General features: G+C 42.4%; 3 protein-coding genes across 4 annotated transcripts; all 3 read left to right on the plus strand.

Moving 5' to 3' along the window:
• The first annotated feature begins 192 nt into the window (after window positions 1–192).
• Window positions 193–4,328, plus strand: LOC136439051 (alpha-2,8-sialyltransferase 8B-like). The gene is made up of 4 exons (XM_066434195.1): window positions 193–317; window positions 1,219–1,481; window positions 2,252–2,800; window positions 3,193–4,328. Exons 2-4 carry the CDS (start codon window positions 1,255–1,257, stop codon window positions 3,521–3,523), a joined length of 1,107 nt encoding a protein of 368 aa, XP_066290292.1. The 5' UTR covers window positions 193–317; window positions 1,219–1,254; the 3' UTR covers window positions 3,524–4,328.
• A 103-nt stretch (window positions 4,329–4,431) lies between these two features.
• Window positions 4,432–10,605, plus strand: LOC136439050 (alpha-2,8-sialyltransferase 8B-like). Of its 2 annotated transcripts, none has more exons than XM_066434192.1 (4): window positions 4,432–5,339; window positions 8,404–8,686; window positions 8,938–9,486; window positions 9,641–10,605. In XM_066434192.1, the coding sequence occupies exons 1-4, from the start codon at window positions 5,336–5,338 to the stop codon at window positions 9,915–9,917; spliced, it is 1,113 nt and encodes a 370-aa protein (XP_066290289.1). In that variant the 5' UTR covers window positions 4,432–5,335; the 3' UTR covers window positions 9,918–10,605. The 2 variants fall into 2 exon arrangements, with proteins under 2 accessions (XP_066290289.1, XP_066290291.1); XM_066434194.1 differs by having other exon boundaries at window positions 8,574–8,686.
• Window positions 10,542–16,489, plus strand: LOC136439052 (alpha-2,8-sialyltransferase 8B-like). The gene is made up of 4 exons (XM_066434196.1): window positions 10,542–12,164; window positions 14,097–14,367; window positions 14,708–15,256; window positions 15,415–16,489. Exons 1-4 carry the CDS (start codon window positions 12,161–12,163, stop codon window positions 15,689–15,691), a joined length of 1,101 nt encoding a protein of 366 aa, XP_066290293.1. The 5' UTR covers window positions 10,542–12,160; the 3' UTR covers window positions 15,692–16,489.
• The last annotated feature ends 132 nt before the right edge of the window (window positions 16,490–16,621 follow it).

Below are 16,621 nucleotides of genomic sequence, written 5' to 3' on the forward strand. Positions count from 1 at the left end.
CGATCTCCCCCACCAACCTCTGCTTGGAGAGTAGAGTTTGTCTGGCTGGTCTTTGTTGTGACGGAGAATCTATTTTGCCCGACTCATGCCCCAAAGCGTGTCGCTGGCTGTGAGCAGAAAATTTTGGCCTGCTAGTAAAACCGGTTACCACTAATTAGTTAGTGCCTGCTGGCTAATTTCGTCAAACCGGTTACCACTAATTCGTTAGTGCCTGCTGGCTAATTTCGTCAGGGTGGACTTTTCGAAGGTCATTTTTGTTGCTTAGCCTACCGCCTCTGACCGGACAGATATCCTTTATAGCTACGTCTGCGGTCATGGTGAGTATTACATACTATCTGTATTCATCAAACTCGTTCACTTCACAACTTTGTTCTACCCTAAACCCCCTGTAAACGTGATCGATCAGCGATGTTCTAATGAACCGTGCACTGAATGAAAATCACCGGGTTGAAATCGGTTTCCCTAAGATCATTTCGTTCATCAGATACGCAAAACGTTGGGCACTATGTCAAGGGATAACCCTGTCCGTAGTTGTCGATGACGTCCGTAACATTTCTGTCAAATAGATAGCCCATGGTTACTCCGAATCATGTTACTTAAATAGTCCGTACGTACTTGGGATACTTTAACCAGTAGGTGTCGATTAAAAAAATTCCAATCTGTACAGTTTTCCTCTTCTGTACTTGACCATCCATGTAAATATTTCCATATGTATGTTTGTGGTTTTGTAGGATTCATCTAAACACATATAAAGACGATACAGTTGTAGTACTTGTTTCATGACTGGATGACTATATATTCTAGTCATATCCGACTCACTTGAAGTTGATCAACAACAGAGGAGGTTAAAGGGCACAGAGATATTGTCGTTGTGAACGCACTCCGAAAAATAGCCTCAAGTCATAGTCTGAGAGCGAGCAGTTTATGTTCAAGCTTGGCTTATTCAGAACACGTTTACATACAACTTAACGTTTTGAAACCTGCAGATTGGCTTTGCAGCGTTAAGGTTCATAGCCTAGTTTTATCTGTCTATTGTGGGAGGCTTTGGCGATGTAGAGTGGTGGCAGTTCTCATAATCCGTACCGCATCAGTTATTTGGAGGAAGTGTTCCTCGTTTGTGGTTACAACTAGTACTCAGTAGTTGTAACGTCGAGCGGGCTTCATCCTCCACATGTATCACATGTAGTTTCCTAAACAAAAAACGATGCCATCTTGCAGGTTGGTTGACATCTCTCACCCACTCGAAGAGGCGTCATGATCAGACCTTTATTCCATGCTACAGTATTTTTCGGTATCTGCCTGATAACTGTAGGCTTGTTGTACGTGTACAAGCTGACCGACTCGTTACACCTGGCGCGGATATTTGCCCGTCGTCTGAACATGACCAGACAGGACAATCCCCGGCTTCCACCGAATTATACCGATCAGCTGATGACGGAAAGAGAAGCCCACTTCAACATGACAAACATTTGGAAAATGCGGTAGGTTAAAGTTAAAACATGTACTTCCGTGATGCTCTAATCCCTGATATAAGCATTCATTGGTGATACTTCAGTTACTTTTACAACTATGGGCCTAAACCCACACCACTTTTGCCAGCGTTCAAAAGCTAGCTGCCACCAAAACATCAAGACCATAGTATGTTCAGGACAAAATATACAAAAACCGGAAGTTCTACTGCAGTACCAAGGAAAGCCGCAAGGCCCCATAACCGATCTTGACTTTCGTCTTCCCAAAACCTACCAAATACCATTTCAATCCATCCAGAGCTTTTAAAGTTTTTGCTGGCCAGAATAGCCGAAATCACACACACACACACACACACACACACACACATACACACACACACACACACACACACACACACACACACACACACACACACACACACACACACACACACATACAAACACACACAGACACAGACACACACACACGCACACACACACACACACACACACACACACACACATACAAACACACACAGACACACACACACACACACACATACAAACACACACACACACACACAGATACAAACACACACACACACACACAAACACACACACACACACACAGATACAAACACACACACAGACACACACAGACACACACACACGTACACACAGAAACACACCCAATATGATACCTCCATTCTTCATGGCGGTAATTAAAGGAACACTAACCTTTACTTCTAATCTAGCGCCCGTCAGCAGTTTACGTTCTAATTGTCTACTTATTATGTCTGCAGGAATATCACTGGGAAGTATTTTAATCCGAAGTTGCACATCATCTATTTCTCGGACTTTCACATCTTCATGCAAAAATGTGACCCTCATACTTTCACACTGCGCAACTCGCACCCACGCCGCCCGAGACCCTGCAACGTTGTGTACACGCCAATCGAGCAGTATCGGACATGCGCAGTGGTGGGTAACGGCGGTATACTCCTCCATAGCAGCTGTGGTGCTGAGATAGACGCTCACGAGTTCGTCATCCGCTCCAACCTGCCGCCCGTACATGACTACCGGAGGGATGTGGGCAGTAGGACCGACTTGACCATTGTAAATGTTAAGCGGCTTGTACAGATCACAGAGGCCCTTCAGACCTTCAACTCGACACTTCGGAAAGACATGCTGGCTCGTCTTGGTCAGTCGCCGGGGATGATCTTCAGTTATTCATTCGCTTTCATTGGGTCAAAGGCAAGATACAGGATGCAGATAGTCGACACTGCGATCAAAAACAACCACCTGTCAACGATAACGGCCTTCCCGTCCAGGTCTTTCTTGGACAGCAAACGGTAAGAATCATTTCTCTGTGTTTTCTTACAAAGAAAGTAACAGGATAGAAAAGAAAATCCATAAAAGGGGACAGTAACTACTTCAAGGTAGGCGCAAATTAAAGATGATGACCTGAATAAAAGGTGGTGATGGAAATAGTTGCTTTCGATTTGTAAAACCTAACGTAGGTTTATCTATACTACACTGAAGAGAAGACATACACATGTTTATATTTCACTGCACTCATTGTTAGTTAGGTGACTAGTTTGTTATTTGGTTGCCTAGTTAGTCATTTAGTTAGTTAGTTAGTTAACGTATTTGCGCTTCGACATGTGGTCCTGTTCATTTCTCTACTGATACTTCTCCTGTAGTGAACAGCTTCCTGTCAGCTAACCTTTGTCAATCCTATCAGTTTATACATAGAACTCGTGGGAAAACACTGGAGTTTCGCCTCGACCGGCCTGAACACATTCGCCCTGGCCTCCACCTTCTGTGACAGGATCTCCATGTACGGCTTCTACCCCATGTCTAGATACCAGAACAAGCGCGTTCCCTACCACTACTACGACAAACTTCCGCCCAGTGGCCGCCATGACTTTGACGAGGAGTTTGCCATGTTGCGGCAAATGGATGCAGATGGAGTTATAAAACACGTAGTCGGGAAATGCAATATACATTCTGAAAATACAATACGTTCTGGTAAGAATGTGAATGTGACAAAGCCAACACGAAGACGTTCATAGCAAAAGATGTAGACCTTCCTCTAATCCTCCTCCCAGCACATAAAAGTCATATTTCAGGAGGTATGAATTCTTGATCTCATTTCATGAGATATTGCCTTTTTTTGTCAGTGGCTGAATCAAAGGATAATGCACCTAAATATGATGATGCAGGTTTATGATTGCAAAAAATATGGCGAATGTTGTAAGAGTATTGTGAGACAAAATAAGACATGGTATTGCAAATATTTGTGCAGCGTAATATCATTGCTAACTTACCAATCTACGTATAGCTTCAACTGATCAACATTTTGAAACTTGCCGCCAATATAACTGTTACATAGAGACATCAAAGTAATTAACTAGAGTTCAACAACCTCCTACCTTCGCCAAATGATGTTTAACTTTTCGAGCGGCGTATTATGCATGTTTCTCATTGATTATCAAATTAGCTTAAGGTTCTCATTTGCATAGATTATATCAGTTGATCATTTTCTCTACTTAGATGACACAAGTTGTTTAACGTATGAAAGTCTTATCATAGGAAAGAAGGCTATTGTATCATCCCCTCATAAATTATGTAAATGAGATCCTGATTTGCACGATTATATATACAGATGATTACCTTTACTCAACTTTCAAATGTTCTACTCAACTGCAAGTATGAAATTCCCGTCATTTATCTTGTATGAAATAATACTATTTACTATTGATCATGCAAATCAGGTCTTCATTTGCTCCGATAGCTCCTGATATTCATAATTAGTACCCACTTGTGTAAATCGTCACTCCTGCTATCTGCATACCGAAAATCGTGACGTTCCGTCAACACTTTCTTGAGTTATTCTCTTTCAATGTCTCAAACAAAATCGGTCCCTGTAGTTTAAAAAAATCCGCTAGAGCGCCCAAATCAACACCACTTGCTCTCTGTTCTACGAGCTACGTATTTCTTACTAAAACATAACTGATTTTTTACAGCCATTATTCATTGTTAACAGCAAACGTAAGAGTAGTACAAATATGTAAATAACATCATTGGCCGGTTGGGTAACCAGTGTTTCACAGTCTCTTGCAGTGTCTAGCCTCCACCAGGCAACGTGGATCGCTGAAAACAGAAGAAGTAGAAATTTGCCAAATAGAGTGAATAGAATGCTCTAAGGGAGTCGGCTACGGATCCGGAGATAGGGACAGATCCGGAGATAGCGAATCGCGAATTTATTGTCCCCATGTCTGTAGCCGTCTCCCTTGCAGTACTATTCACTCTATTTGGCCAGTGGGAGACAGGGCTGCTAGAAGCGGGATGTAATGAGGCTACCGGTTGGATTGTATTTTGATAACATCTAGGAGGGAGATAAAGGGATACTAGAGTTAAGTATTTGTGCCACATATACTTCAGGTTTGTTATGTTAGTTTAGCGATTACTGGGTCTTTTTATAAATATGAATTGGTATTGATTTTTTATTTTATTTGAGTTGAATGTGTGATAGTTGTGTGCCGATTTGTTAAAAATAGCAAACCTGTAATAACCCATTGAATACAAAGTTGTCAAACGGGTTTTGGTACAAGGTTAACACGTATGTGTTCATGAGTCACGAGTACCATCCGGTAATTCTAAGACCTTACTAGGAGTTTTTGTCCCAGTAGAGTCCACGTACAGTGTGCCAGGCATATAGACAAACCGAACGACGTGCTGTACAAGGCCAGCTTACACAGAGCGACACTCCAGAGTGTGACCAGAAACGTCAGTATCGAGCCTGCCGCCTTCAGCTACAGACACTTCCTTCTGGCACGAAGTACTTTGACGTGAATGCGTCACTCATATGACACTGTGTCTTCATGGGTGAGTAGATTTACTGTTCCTATGTATGATTAATGATTTCTCACTGAAAATCAAAATATAAGCCTGGCACCACATACAACCCACGATTCCGTTGCTGCATGGGCATGTTAAGTTAGCCTGTGTGTCATCCTGTGTCAGTTCCAGGCTCTAAAAATAAACCAGAATAGTGTGATTCCACGCTATTGTAAACACACACAAAGATATTGTGCCCGAGGTAATATTGGTAGCTGAGTGGGTCGAGGTTACTCGTATTTATGCATTTCAGAACACGATTCACAGCGCGAAACTACGTTAAGAGGTGTATCTTCTTGTCTTCCTTTATATTAAAACTAGGGTGATACGATTTTTGTCCGTTAAGCATCAGCCATAAAGGCTCATTTTGTGTCAGAGCACTTGTAACGAAGACAACGTCTATGCGTGTGCTCACCTGCTACGACCGTGGGAAACTAGTGATAGCTTACTCTGTGAATGCAGACATGTTCGTGTTGGTTTTATGTTCGCGGTTTTCGCGGTGACCGTTTCACGGCGCACTTAATACCACCGCGACTGAACATTTTTGTCCAGTACTGTAGCAGTTTGTAACTGTAGCACTGCCGCGAACTTAAAATCACCGCGAACACCCCATTTTCGCCTTAGCGCGAAATAAAAACCACGCGAACTTAAATGCACTTACAGTATTACCTTCGCTAGGCGAAATTCATGTTTCGGGATCGTGTGTCTGTTTGTGAGCATAACTGAAGTTGCTGATGGAGTCTGTTCGTAGGGGTGGCAAAGGAAAAAAAGGATTAGATTATGGGTTTCCTGGCGACTTTTTACAGTACTGCAGCGGAACTTCCAGTTTGGACATCTCGAGTAATACTAGTATATAGATAGGTCTTGTGGCGGAGAGTAAGTGGTATAGGTTTGGGCTCCCTGACGGCCTTCTTTGGAACTGCAGTGGATTGGTGAATTTTTCATTATTTTGGTATGTAGGTACCTGTAGGTAATAATTGATATAACAGAATAAATATCATGTTAATCAGGACCTTTTTAATCAAAAAATTGAGCAATGAGCACTTTTAATGCAATTCAATAGTTGTAAATGACGAGTTGAACATTGTTAGTCACTAATCATGTAATAATAGTCTTAAAATACCACGCAAAACTCATACATGACACTCCCTGTAGCGTATAATGTGGTATAGTCTATATGTCATTCAAGGCAGCCTCCATTGCAGGCTTTCTGGCTGGCGCCGTGGGATCAGTAATTACGATTTCTCCAGCCAAAGAACCCGGTCCCCCGAAGGTGCGAAATGGAACGAAATGGAACGAAATAGAACGAAATGGGACGAAATGGAACGAAATGGAACGAAATGGAACGAAATGGAACGAAATGGAACGAAATGGGACGAAATGGGACGAAATGGAACGAAATGGAACGAAATAGAACGAACTAAAACATGTAACATTATGAAATGAAATACCAGTAGATAGCGAAATATAAGGAACGTTGTAACATTCACAGTAGACCGGAAGAGGAAGTAAATACATAATATAAAGTGTTTTACTTCTTGAATCTATTTGATAATATTAAATACAACGTTTTTGCCACGTTGTTGTGGCTTGATTCTTCCTTGAAAATGGGGGCGCCGCGTGCAAAGAGCGCTAGCTCGGCCGCTCTTCCTTGATTTTACCAACGATCTGCAAATGAACTGCTGAAAATAGCAGGGAAAACAAGCAAACGGAACGGAGTATCGAAGTAAGGACTAGATTATACAGACGTTGGTGGTAACATTGCATCTCATAATTCACCAAGAGGGCATGAGGCAAGAGTAATTTCATTCTTTATACAGCGTATTCGCGTGTTGTGTGAACCGTGAAAGACATTTCCTGCTCGTTCACACCCTCCCTTTGTTTTGTCGTGAACAAGGAAGCAGAAATGTCTCCAGAGGTAGTTCCCAGTCCACGTCCGTGAATGAATGAATGGAGTGTGAAATGTCACATTGGTGACGCAGCGCAGAGCTACATTTGCATATCATTCTCCGACAGCCGACCAGCCGAACAATCGGTTGTATAAAAATCGTTGTTGCGCATATATGCATATGCTACGTACTAGTTATGGACTAAAACCGTATGTAAATAAAACTGGGAAGTCGGAGTTTGATTCAACCTGTCGGTAGCACGCCCACGTGCACAGTTCCGATGCGCTGGCAACATTGGCGGTTCATTTGCATGCGGGGCTCCATTTGCAACACGCAAACACGCTGGATAAATAATGAAATTACGCTTGCCTCATGCCCTCTTGGTGAATTATGAGATGCAATGTTACCACCAACGTCTGTATAATCTAGTCCTTACTTGGATACTCAGTTCCGTTTGCTTGTTTTCCCTGCTATAAAATCAAGGAAGAGCGGCCGAGGTCTTTGCACGCGGCGCCCCCATTTTCAGGGAAGAATCTAGCCACTCAAAAGCGGCAAAAACGTTGTATTGACTATAATCAATTAGATTCAAGAAATAAACCACGTTACATTATGTATTTGGTCTTCTGTGAATGTTACAACGTTCCTTATATTTCGCTATCTACTGGTATTTCATTTCATAATGTTACATGTTTTAGTTCGTTCTATTTCGTTCCATTTCGTTCCATTTCGTTCCATTTTGTTCCATTTCGTTCCATTTCGTTCCATTTCGTTCCATTTCGTTCCATTTCGTTCCATTTCGTTCCATTTCGTTCCATTTCGTTCCATTTCGCACTTTCGAGGGACCCAAAGAACCTGGCCCCGATATGTCGAAATCACAAATCAGCTCTCCCCCCGAAAATAAATGCCAACACCGGCCAGAAAGCCTGTAACGAAGGCTACATTCCAGCACTACAGTGTCAGCTGTTGGACAGCGGGGGCCAGTTCGGAATTCGAAAATGGTGGGCCTTTGAAGAAAAGTTGCCTACTTTCACTTCTACATGTATCTCTCTGCTCATCTGTATTGTAATGTCTAATGAGACATAGTTAAGTTTTTTGGAGAAGATATGAAGTCGTGGACTTCTAGTTGGACAATTTACATCTAACAGTTGGTAACTTGGTTGCAGATCGGTTGACACCATTGACCACCAGGAGAGGCGTCATGATCACACCATGTTTCTATGCAAAAATATTCTTCGGTATTAGCCTGGTCACCATTGCGATATCGATGTTTTGGATGTATGTATACGAGCCAGCTGCCGACCTGCACCTAACGGTAAAGTTCGTCCGTCCACAGAACATGAGTCGATCAGCCGCTCCATCCAACCTCCGGCCGCTGGAGACTTTTCCGCACCAGCCCATGTTAAAAAGAAAAGTCCACTTCAACATGACAAACATTTGGAAAGTGCGGTAAGTTAGACACTTGTGTGATGTCTTGATATTAGTATTGACAATATTGATAAATCTTAGTTGAAAATTATTTTAACGACCTCGGGATGTCTATATATGAGAAATAATATTTCGTTATAAGCCAGGGATACTAAACTGCAGGGAAGTTCCGTACCTTTTCGTCGTTTTACCTCTCCACAACCATGGATTGAAATCTCACCAGGTTAATTCAATTTCTGTATTCTATTCTGTTGTATTCTTGTTTTTCGTAGGGAAATTACCCGGAAATATTTTGATCCGAAGAAACACATTATCTATTTTTCGGACTTCGATATCTTCATGAGAGAATGCAACTCACTGAAATTTACTCTTCGGGACTCACCTAAAAATCCCTGCAACGTTGTGCACACGCCCATCAAGCACTATCGGACATGCGCAGTAGTGGGTAACGGAGGTATACTTCTCGAAAGTAGGTGTGGTGCTGAGATAGACAGTCACGATTTCGTCATCCGTTTTAACCAGCCACCAATACATGACTATCGGACGGATGTGGGCAGCAGGACCAACTTGACGCTTGTAAATGGAAAGCGGTTGAAAGAGATCAGCCGAACCCTTCAATCTATCTATGGCAAGACGTTGAAGACAGCCACGTCTCATAAGGATCTTCAGCTGTTTGAGTCACCTGGGATGATCTTCAGCTACCCATTTATCTTTACTAAGAAAAGACAGGTTGAAATGCGGCTAATCGACACCGCCATCAAAAATTACAACAAAACGACCATAACTGCTTTTCCGTCCACATCTTTCTTGGACAGCAAACGGTAGAGTACATTTTCATCAATATCACTTACATATAGAGGAGTAGATTTGTTTGCATTTGAGACATTGTATTACTGTTTCCATTTTCATGTTTATACCAGTGATTTTTGTGTTTGCTCTAATTCTAATGGTTGATTCGTTAATCAACATCTATAGGGTGTACGAAGAACTTGTGGGGAAACATTGGAACTTCACCTCGACTGGCCTGAACACCTTCGCCCTGGCCTCCACCTTCTGTGACAGGATCTCCATGTACGGCTTCTACCCCATGCCTTTGTACCAGAGCAGGAGCATTCCCTACCACTACTACGACAAGCGTCTGCCCAGCGGAAGTCATGATTTTGACGGAGAGTTTGCCATGTTGCAGCAACTGAATGTCGACGGAGTTATAAGACATGTACTTGGAGAATGCAAGCCTGCAGCTGACGCTTGAACATGACTGTACCCAATGTCTACCTACCAGGGACAAGCCCGTTCCCTACCACTACAACGACAAGAACAGTCCCAGCCAAAGGCATGCTTCTGACGGAGAGTTTTGCCACGTTACGGCAACTGGATGCCGACGGAGTTATCAGACATGTCGTTGGAAAATGCAAGACTACAGCTGACGCTCCAACATGGCTGTAACACCCCCACGTACGCTCTACAAACCACATGCATCTCTAACTATTAGCACTAGTACTATGCAGACAAAAGTTCTCAATAGACCTCACACCTCCACATAAAATATGTGGAGCTTATGTATGTGTCTATGTTGTGTTGATGTTTTGGTTGATTGATTGATCGATCGATCGATTGATTGATCAATCGATTGATGATCTCCATGTACGGCTTCTACCCCATGTCTAGATAGCAGAACAAGCGCGTTCCCTACCACTACTACGACAAACTTCCGCCCAGTGGCCGCCATGACTTTGACGAGGAGTATGCCATGTTGCGGCAAATGGATGCAGATGGAGTTATAAAACACGTGGTCGGGAAATGTAATATACATTCTGAAAATACAATACGTTCTGGTAAGAATGTGAATGTGACAAAGCCAACACGAAGACGTTCATAGCAAAAGATGTAGACCTTCCTCTAATCCTCCTCCCAGCACATAAAAGTCATATTTCAGGAGGTATGAATTCTTGATCTCATTTCATGAGATATTGCCTTTTTTTGTCAGTGGCTGAATCAAAGGATAATGCACCTAAATATGATGATGCAGGTTTATGATTGCAAAAAATATGGCGAATGTTGTAAGAGTATTGTGAGACAAAATAAGACATGGTATTGCAAATATTTGTGCAGCGTAATATCATTGCTAACTTACCAATCTACGTATAGCTTCAACTGATCAACATTTTGAAACTTGCCGCCAATATAACTGTTACATAGAGACATCAAAGTAATTAACTAGAGTTCAACAACCTCCTACCTTCGCCAAATGATGTTTAACTTTTCGAGCGGCGTATTATGCATGTTTCTCATTGATTATCAAGTAAGCTTAAGGTTCTCATTTGCATAGATTACATCAGTTGATCATTTTCTCTACCCAGATGACACAAGTTGTTTAGCGTATGAAAGTCTTATCATAGGAAAGAAGGCTATTGTATCATCCCCTCATAAATTATGTAAATGAGGTCCTGATTTGCATGATTATATATGCAGATGATCACCTTTACTCAACTTTCAAATGTTCTACTCAACTGCAAGTATGAAATTCCCGTCATTCATCTTGTATGAAATAATACTATTTACTATTGATCATGTAAATCAGGTCTTCATTTGCTCTGATAGCTCCTGTTATTCACAATTAGTCCCCACTTGTGTAAACCGTCACTCCCGCTATCTGCATACCAAAAATCGTGACGTTCCGTCAACACCTTCTTGAGTTATTCTCTTTCAAAGTCTCAAACAAAATCGGCCCCTGTACCAAATCTGCACCACTTACTCTCTGTTCTACGAGCTACGTGTTTCTTACTAAAACATTACTGATTTTTTACAGCCATTATTCATTGTTAACAGCAAAAGTAAGAGTAGTACAAACCTGTGAATAACACCATTAGCCGGTTGGGTAGCCAGTGTTTCACAGTCTCTTGCTGTCAGTGGTTCTAATAGGCTACGTGGATCGCTTGGAAAGTAGTAGAAATTGACCAAATAGAGTGAATAGAATGCTAAGGGAGTCGGCTACGGATCCGGAGATAGGGACAGATCCGGAGATATCGAATCGCGAATTTATTGTCCCCATGTCTGTAGCCGTCTCCCTTGCATTACTATTTGGCCAGTGGGAGACAGGGCTGCTAGAAGCGGGATGTAATGAGGCTACCGGTTGGATTGCATTTTGATAACATCTAGGAGGGAGATAAAGGGATATAACCCATTGATTACAAAGTTGTCAAACGGGTTTTGGTGCAAGGTTACCACGTAGGTGTACACGAGTCACGAATACCATCCGGTAATTTTAAGACGTTACTAGCTAGTTTTTGTCCCAGTAGAGTCCACGTACAGCACAGTGTGCCAGGCATATAGACAAACCGAACGACGTGCTGTACAAGGTTAGTTTACACTGAGCGACACTCCAGAGTTGTGGCCTGAAACGTCAGTGTCGAGCCTGCGGCTTCAGCTACACGTACTTCCTTCTGGCACGAAGCCGCTGGTGTGAATGCGTCACTCATATGACCTTGTGTCTTCATGGGTGAGTTGATTTACTGTTCCTATATATGATTAATGATTTCTCACTGGAAATAGAAATATAAGAAAGAAATGGTGTATCATAACTACTAAAAATGTTTCACATTAATCCACCTCAGACCAACCTAGTATTGACTATTGTCAGTTTTGTCAACCACATGCATTAGAGGAATATGATTTTTTTGTAACCATTCCAGAATTCTGTTTATTGGCAGACATTTGAGACATAGAAAGTAGATTGGGCAGAGTGAAAGGCTTGTCTGTCTTCCAGCTCGTGCCAGGTGTTCGTAATTTCCAAGCAGATCTACACCGGTGCCGGTTCAAAAATCGTACAAGCTAGCCAGAGAAGGTCCAGTCAGGCACCGGTAGCCTGACTGGGCCTTCTCTGGCCAGCTTGTACGATTTTTGAACCGGTGTAGATCTGCTTGGAGATTACGAGATTACGGCGTTAGCCCCTTGATCCTCTCTTCGTACGGGCTACCAACGAGGGGAAAGGCAAGACAGTATGATTAGCACTATTGTTGCTATTGTAAACACACACAAAGATATTGTGCCCGAGGTAACTTTGGTAGCTGAGTGGGTCGAGGTTACTCCTATCTATGCATTTTAGAACACGATTTACAGCGCGAAACTAGGTCAAGAGGTGTATCTTCTTGTCTTCCTTTATATTAAAACTAGGGTGATACGATTTTTGTCCGTCAAGCATCAGCCATAAAGACTCGTTTTTTGTCAGAACACTTATAACAAAGACAACGTCTATGCGTGTGCTCACCTGCTACGACCGTGGGAAACTAGCGATAGCTTACTCTGTGACTGCAGACATGTTCGCGTTGGTTTTATGTTCGCGGTTTTCGCGGTGACCGTTTCACGGCGAACTTAAAACCACCGCGACTGAACATTTTTGTCCAGTACTGTAGCAGTTTGTAACTGTAGCACTGTCGCGAACTTAAAATCACCGCGAACACTCCATTTTCGCCTTGGCGCGAAATAAAACCACGCGAACTTAAATGCATTTACAGTAATACCTTCGCTAGGCGAAATTCATGTTTCGGGATCGTGTGTCTGTTTGTGAGCATAACTGAAGTTGCTGATGGGGCGTTATGGTAATTGGTCTGTTCGTAGGGGTGGCAAAGGAAAAAAACAATTCGATCATGGGCCTCCTGGCGACTTTTTACAGTACTGCAGTGGAACTTCCAGTTTTGACATCTCGAGTAATACATAGATAGGTCTTGTGGCGGAGAGTAAGTGGTATAGGTTTGGGCTCCCTGACGGCCTTCTTTGGAACTGTAGTGGATTGGTGAATTTTTCATTGTTTTTGGTATGTAGGTACTTGTAGGTGATAATCGATTTAATAGAATTAATATCATGTTAATCAGGACCTTTTTAATCAGAAAATTGAGCAATGAGCAATTTTAATGTAATTCAATAGTTGTAAATGACGAGTCGAACATTGTTAGTCACTAATCATGTAAATAATAGTCTTGAAATACCACGCAAAACTCATAATTGACATCCCTGTAACGTACAACGTGGTATAGTCCATACGCCATCCAAGGCAGCCTCCATGATCCTCCATTGCAGGCTTTCTGGCTGGCGCCGTGGGATCAGTAATTACGATTTCTCCAGCCAAAGAACCTGGCCCCGATATGTTGAAAATCACAAATCAGCTCTCCTCCCGAAAATGAATGCCAGCGCCGGCCAGAAAGCCTGCAACGGAGGCTACATTCCAGCACTATAGTATCAGCTGTTGGACAGCGGGGGCAAGTTCGAAAAATAGTGGGCCGTTGAAGAAAAGTTGCCTACTTTCACTTCTACATGTATCTCTCTGCTCATCTGTATTGTAATGTCTAATGAGACACAGTTATTTGGCGAAGATATGAGGTCGTGGACTTCTAGTTGGACAATTTACATCTAACAGTTGGTAACTTGGTTGCAGATCGGTTGACACCATTGATCACCAGGAGAGGCGTCATGACCACACCATGTTTCTATGTAAGAATATTCTTCGGTATTAGCCTGGTCACCATCGCGATGTTTTGGGTGTACGAGCCAGCTGCCGACCTGCACCTAACGGTAAAGTTCGTCCGTCCACAGAACATGAGTAGACCAGCCACTCCATCCAACCTCCGGCCGCTGGAGACTTTTCCGCACCAGCCCATGTTAAAAAGAAAAGTCCACTTCAACATGACAAACATTTGGAAAGTGCGGTAAGTTAGACACTTGTGTGATGTCCTGATATTAGTGACGTTTTGATGATAGGTTCAACATTTGACTTTTGCTTGCATTGACAATATTGATAAATCTATGATTGATAATTGTTTTAACGACCTCGGGATGTCTGCAGCCGCCATGCATCAGACACTGATGCCTGCGAACGATTGATTGGATGTCTATATATGAGAAATAATATTTCGTTATAAGCCGGGGATACTAAACTGCAGGGAAATTCCGTGCATTTTCGTCGTTTTACCTCTTCACAACCATGGATTGAAATCTCACCAGGTTAATTTAATTTCTTCACAGTTGTCGTATTCTTGTTTTTCGTAGGGAAATTACCAGGAAATATTTTGATCCGAAGAAACACATCATCTATTTTTCGGACTTCGATATCTTCATGGAAAAATGTGACTACCAAACGTTCACTCTTCGGGACTCGCCTGAAAGACCCTGCAACGTTGTGCACACGCCCATCAAGCACTATCGGACATGCGCAGTGGTGGGTAACGGAGGTATACTTCTCGAAAGCAATTGTGGTGCTGAGATAGACAGTCACGACTTTGTCATCCGTTTAAACCAGCCACCAATACATGACTATCGGAGGGATGTGGGCAGCAGGACCAACTTGACGATTGTAAATGGAAAGCTGTTGAAAGAGATCAGCCGAACCCTTCAATCTGTCTATGGCAAGACGTTGAAGACAGCCACGTCTCATAATGATGTTCAACTGTTTGAGTCACCTGGGATGATATTTAGCTACCCATTTATCTTTACTAAGAAAAGACAGGCGGAAATGCGGGTAATCGACACTGCCATCAAAAATTACAACAAAACGACCATAACTGCTTTTCCGTCCACATCTTTCTTGGACAGCAAACGGTAGAGTACATTTCCATCAATATCACTTACATATAGAGGATTAGATTTTCATTTGATACATTGTATTACTGTTTCCATTTTCATTTTTATCGAAGTTATTTTTGCGTTTGCTCTCACTTACAAATTTTAATGGTTGATTCGTTAATCAACATCTCTAGGGTTTACGAAGAACTTGTGGGGAAACATTGGAACTTCACTTCGACGGGCCTGAACTCCTTCGCTCTGGCCTCCACCTTCTGTGACAAGATCTCCATGTACGGCTTCTACCCCATGCCGTTGTATCAGAGCAGGCGCTTTCCCTACCACTACTACGACAAGCGTCTGCCCAGCGGAAGTCATGATTTTGACGGAGAGTTTGCCATGTTGCAGCAACTGAATGTCGACGGAGTTATCAGACATGTACTTGGAGAATGCAAGCCTGCAACTGACGCTTGAACATGACTGTACCCAATGTCTACCTACCAGGGACTACCTACCAGGGACAAGCCCGTTCCCTACCACTATTGCACCACAACGTCAAGAACAGTCCCAGCCAAAGGCATGCTTTTGACGGAGAGTTTGCCACGTTACGGCAACTGGATGCCGACGAAGTTATCAGACATGTCGTTGGAAAATGCAAGACTACAGCTGACGCTCCAACATGGCTGTAACACCCCCCCCCGTACGATCCACAAACCACATGCATCTCTAACTATTAGCACTAGTACTATGGAGACAAAAGTTCTCAATAGACCTCACACCTCCACATAAAATATGTGGAGCTTATGTGTCTATGTTGTGTTGATATTTTTTGCGGCCGGTCTTTTTATATTGATTGATTGATTGATTGATTGATTGATTGATTGATTGATTGATTGATTGATTGATTGATTGATTGATTGATTGATTGATTGCTTTCTTAGATGATGGTTTCCTCTGACAAACTTACATATATATTACATATGCGAAATTCGTTTTCTTTGGTAGAATTCTGCATGTTTACATTTAATCATAAATCATACCAAAGTGGCAATGACTTCCATATCTACATAATTAGGCCCTTATTTACATTCTTGGTATCCGTAAATATTCCACCTGCCATAAATCACGTATGTATTGCAATCCCGTCATGAAATACACAGGATTTATACAATTCCCTCATTGAATATGCAAATTAAGTCCTAACGTGCATGATTTGCATCTAATTGTGTACGTCTCTGTCTCAAGCTACATGCATATTAAACATCAAGAATATTCGTCGTTCCTTTACTCAGTTATTCCCCTCGAAATTCTTCAATAAAAACGCAACTATAGAGCAAGCCACTAGAGAGTCCGAGCCTAGCTAGACCACTTACATCAAAAGCTATCTGCCACCAATAAGTCAAG

The sequence above is a fragment of the Branchiostoma lanceolatum genome, chromosome 7, assembly GCF_035083965.1.
Source record: "Branchiostoma lanceolatum isolate klBraLanc5 chromosome 7, klBraLanc5.hap2, whole genome shotgun sequence".
Lineage (NCBI taxonomy): Eukaryota > Metazoa > Chordata > Leptocardii > Amphioxiformes > Branchiostomatidae > Branchiostoma > Branchiostoma lanceolatum.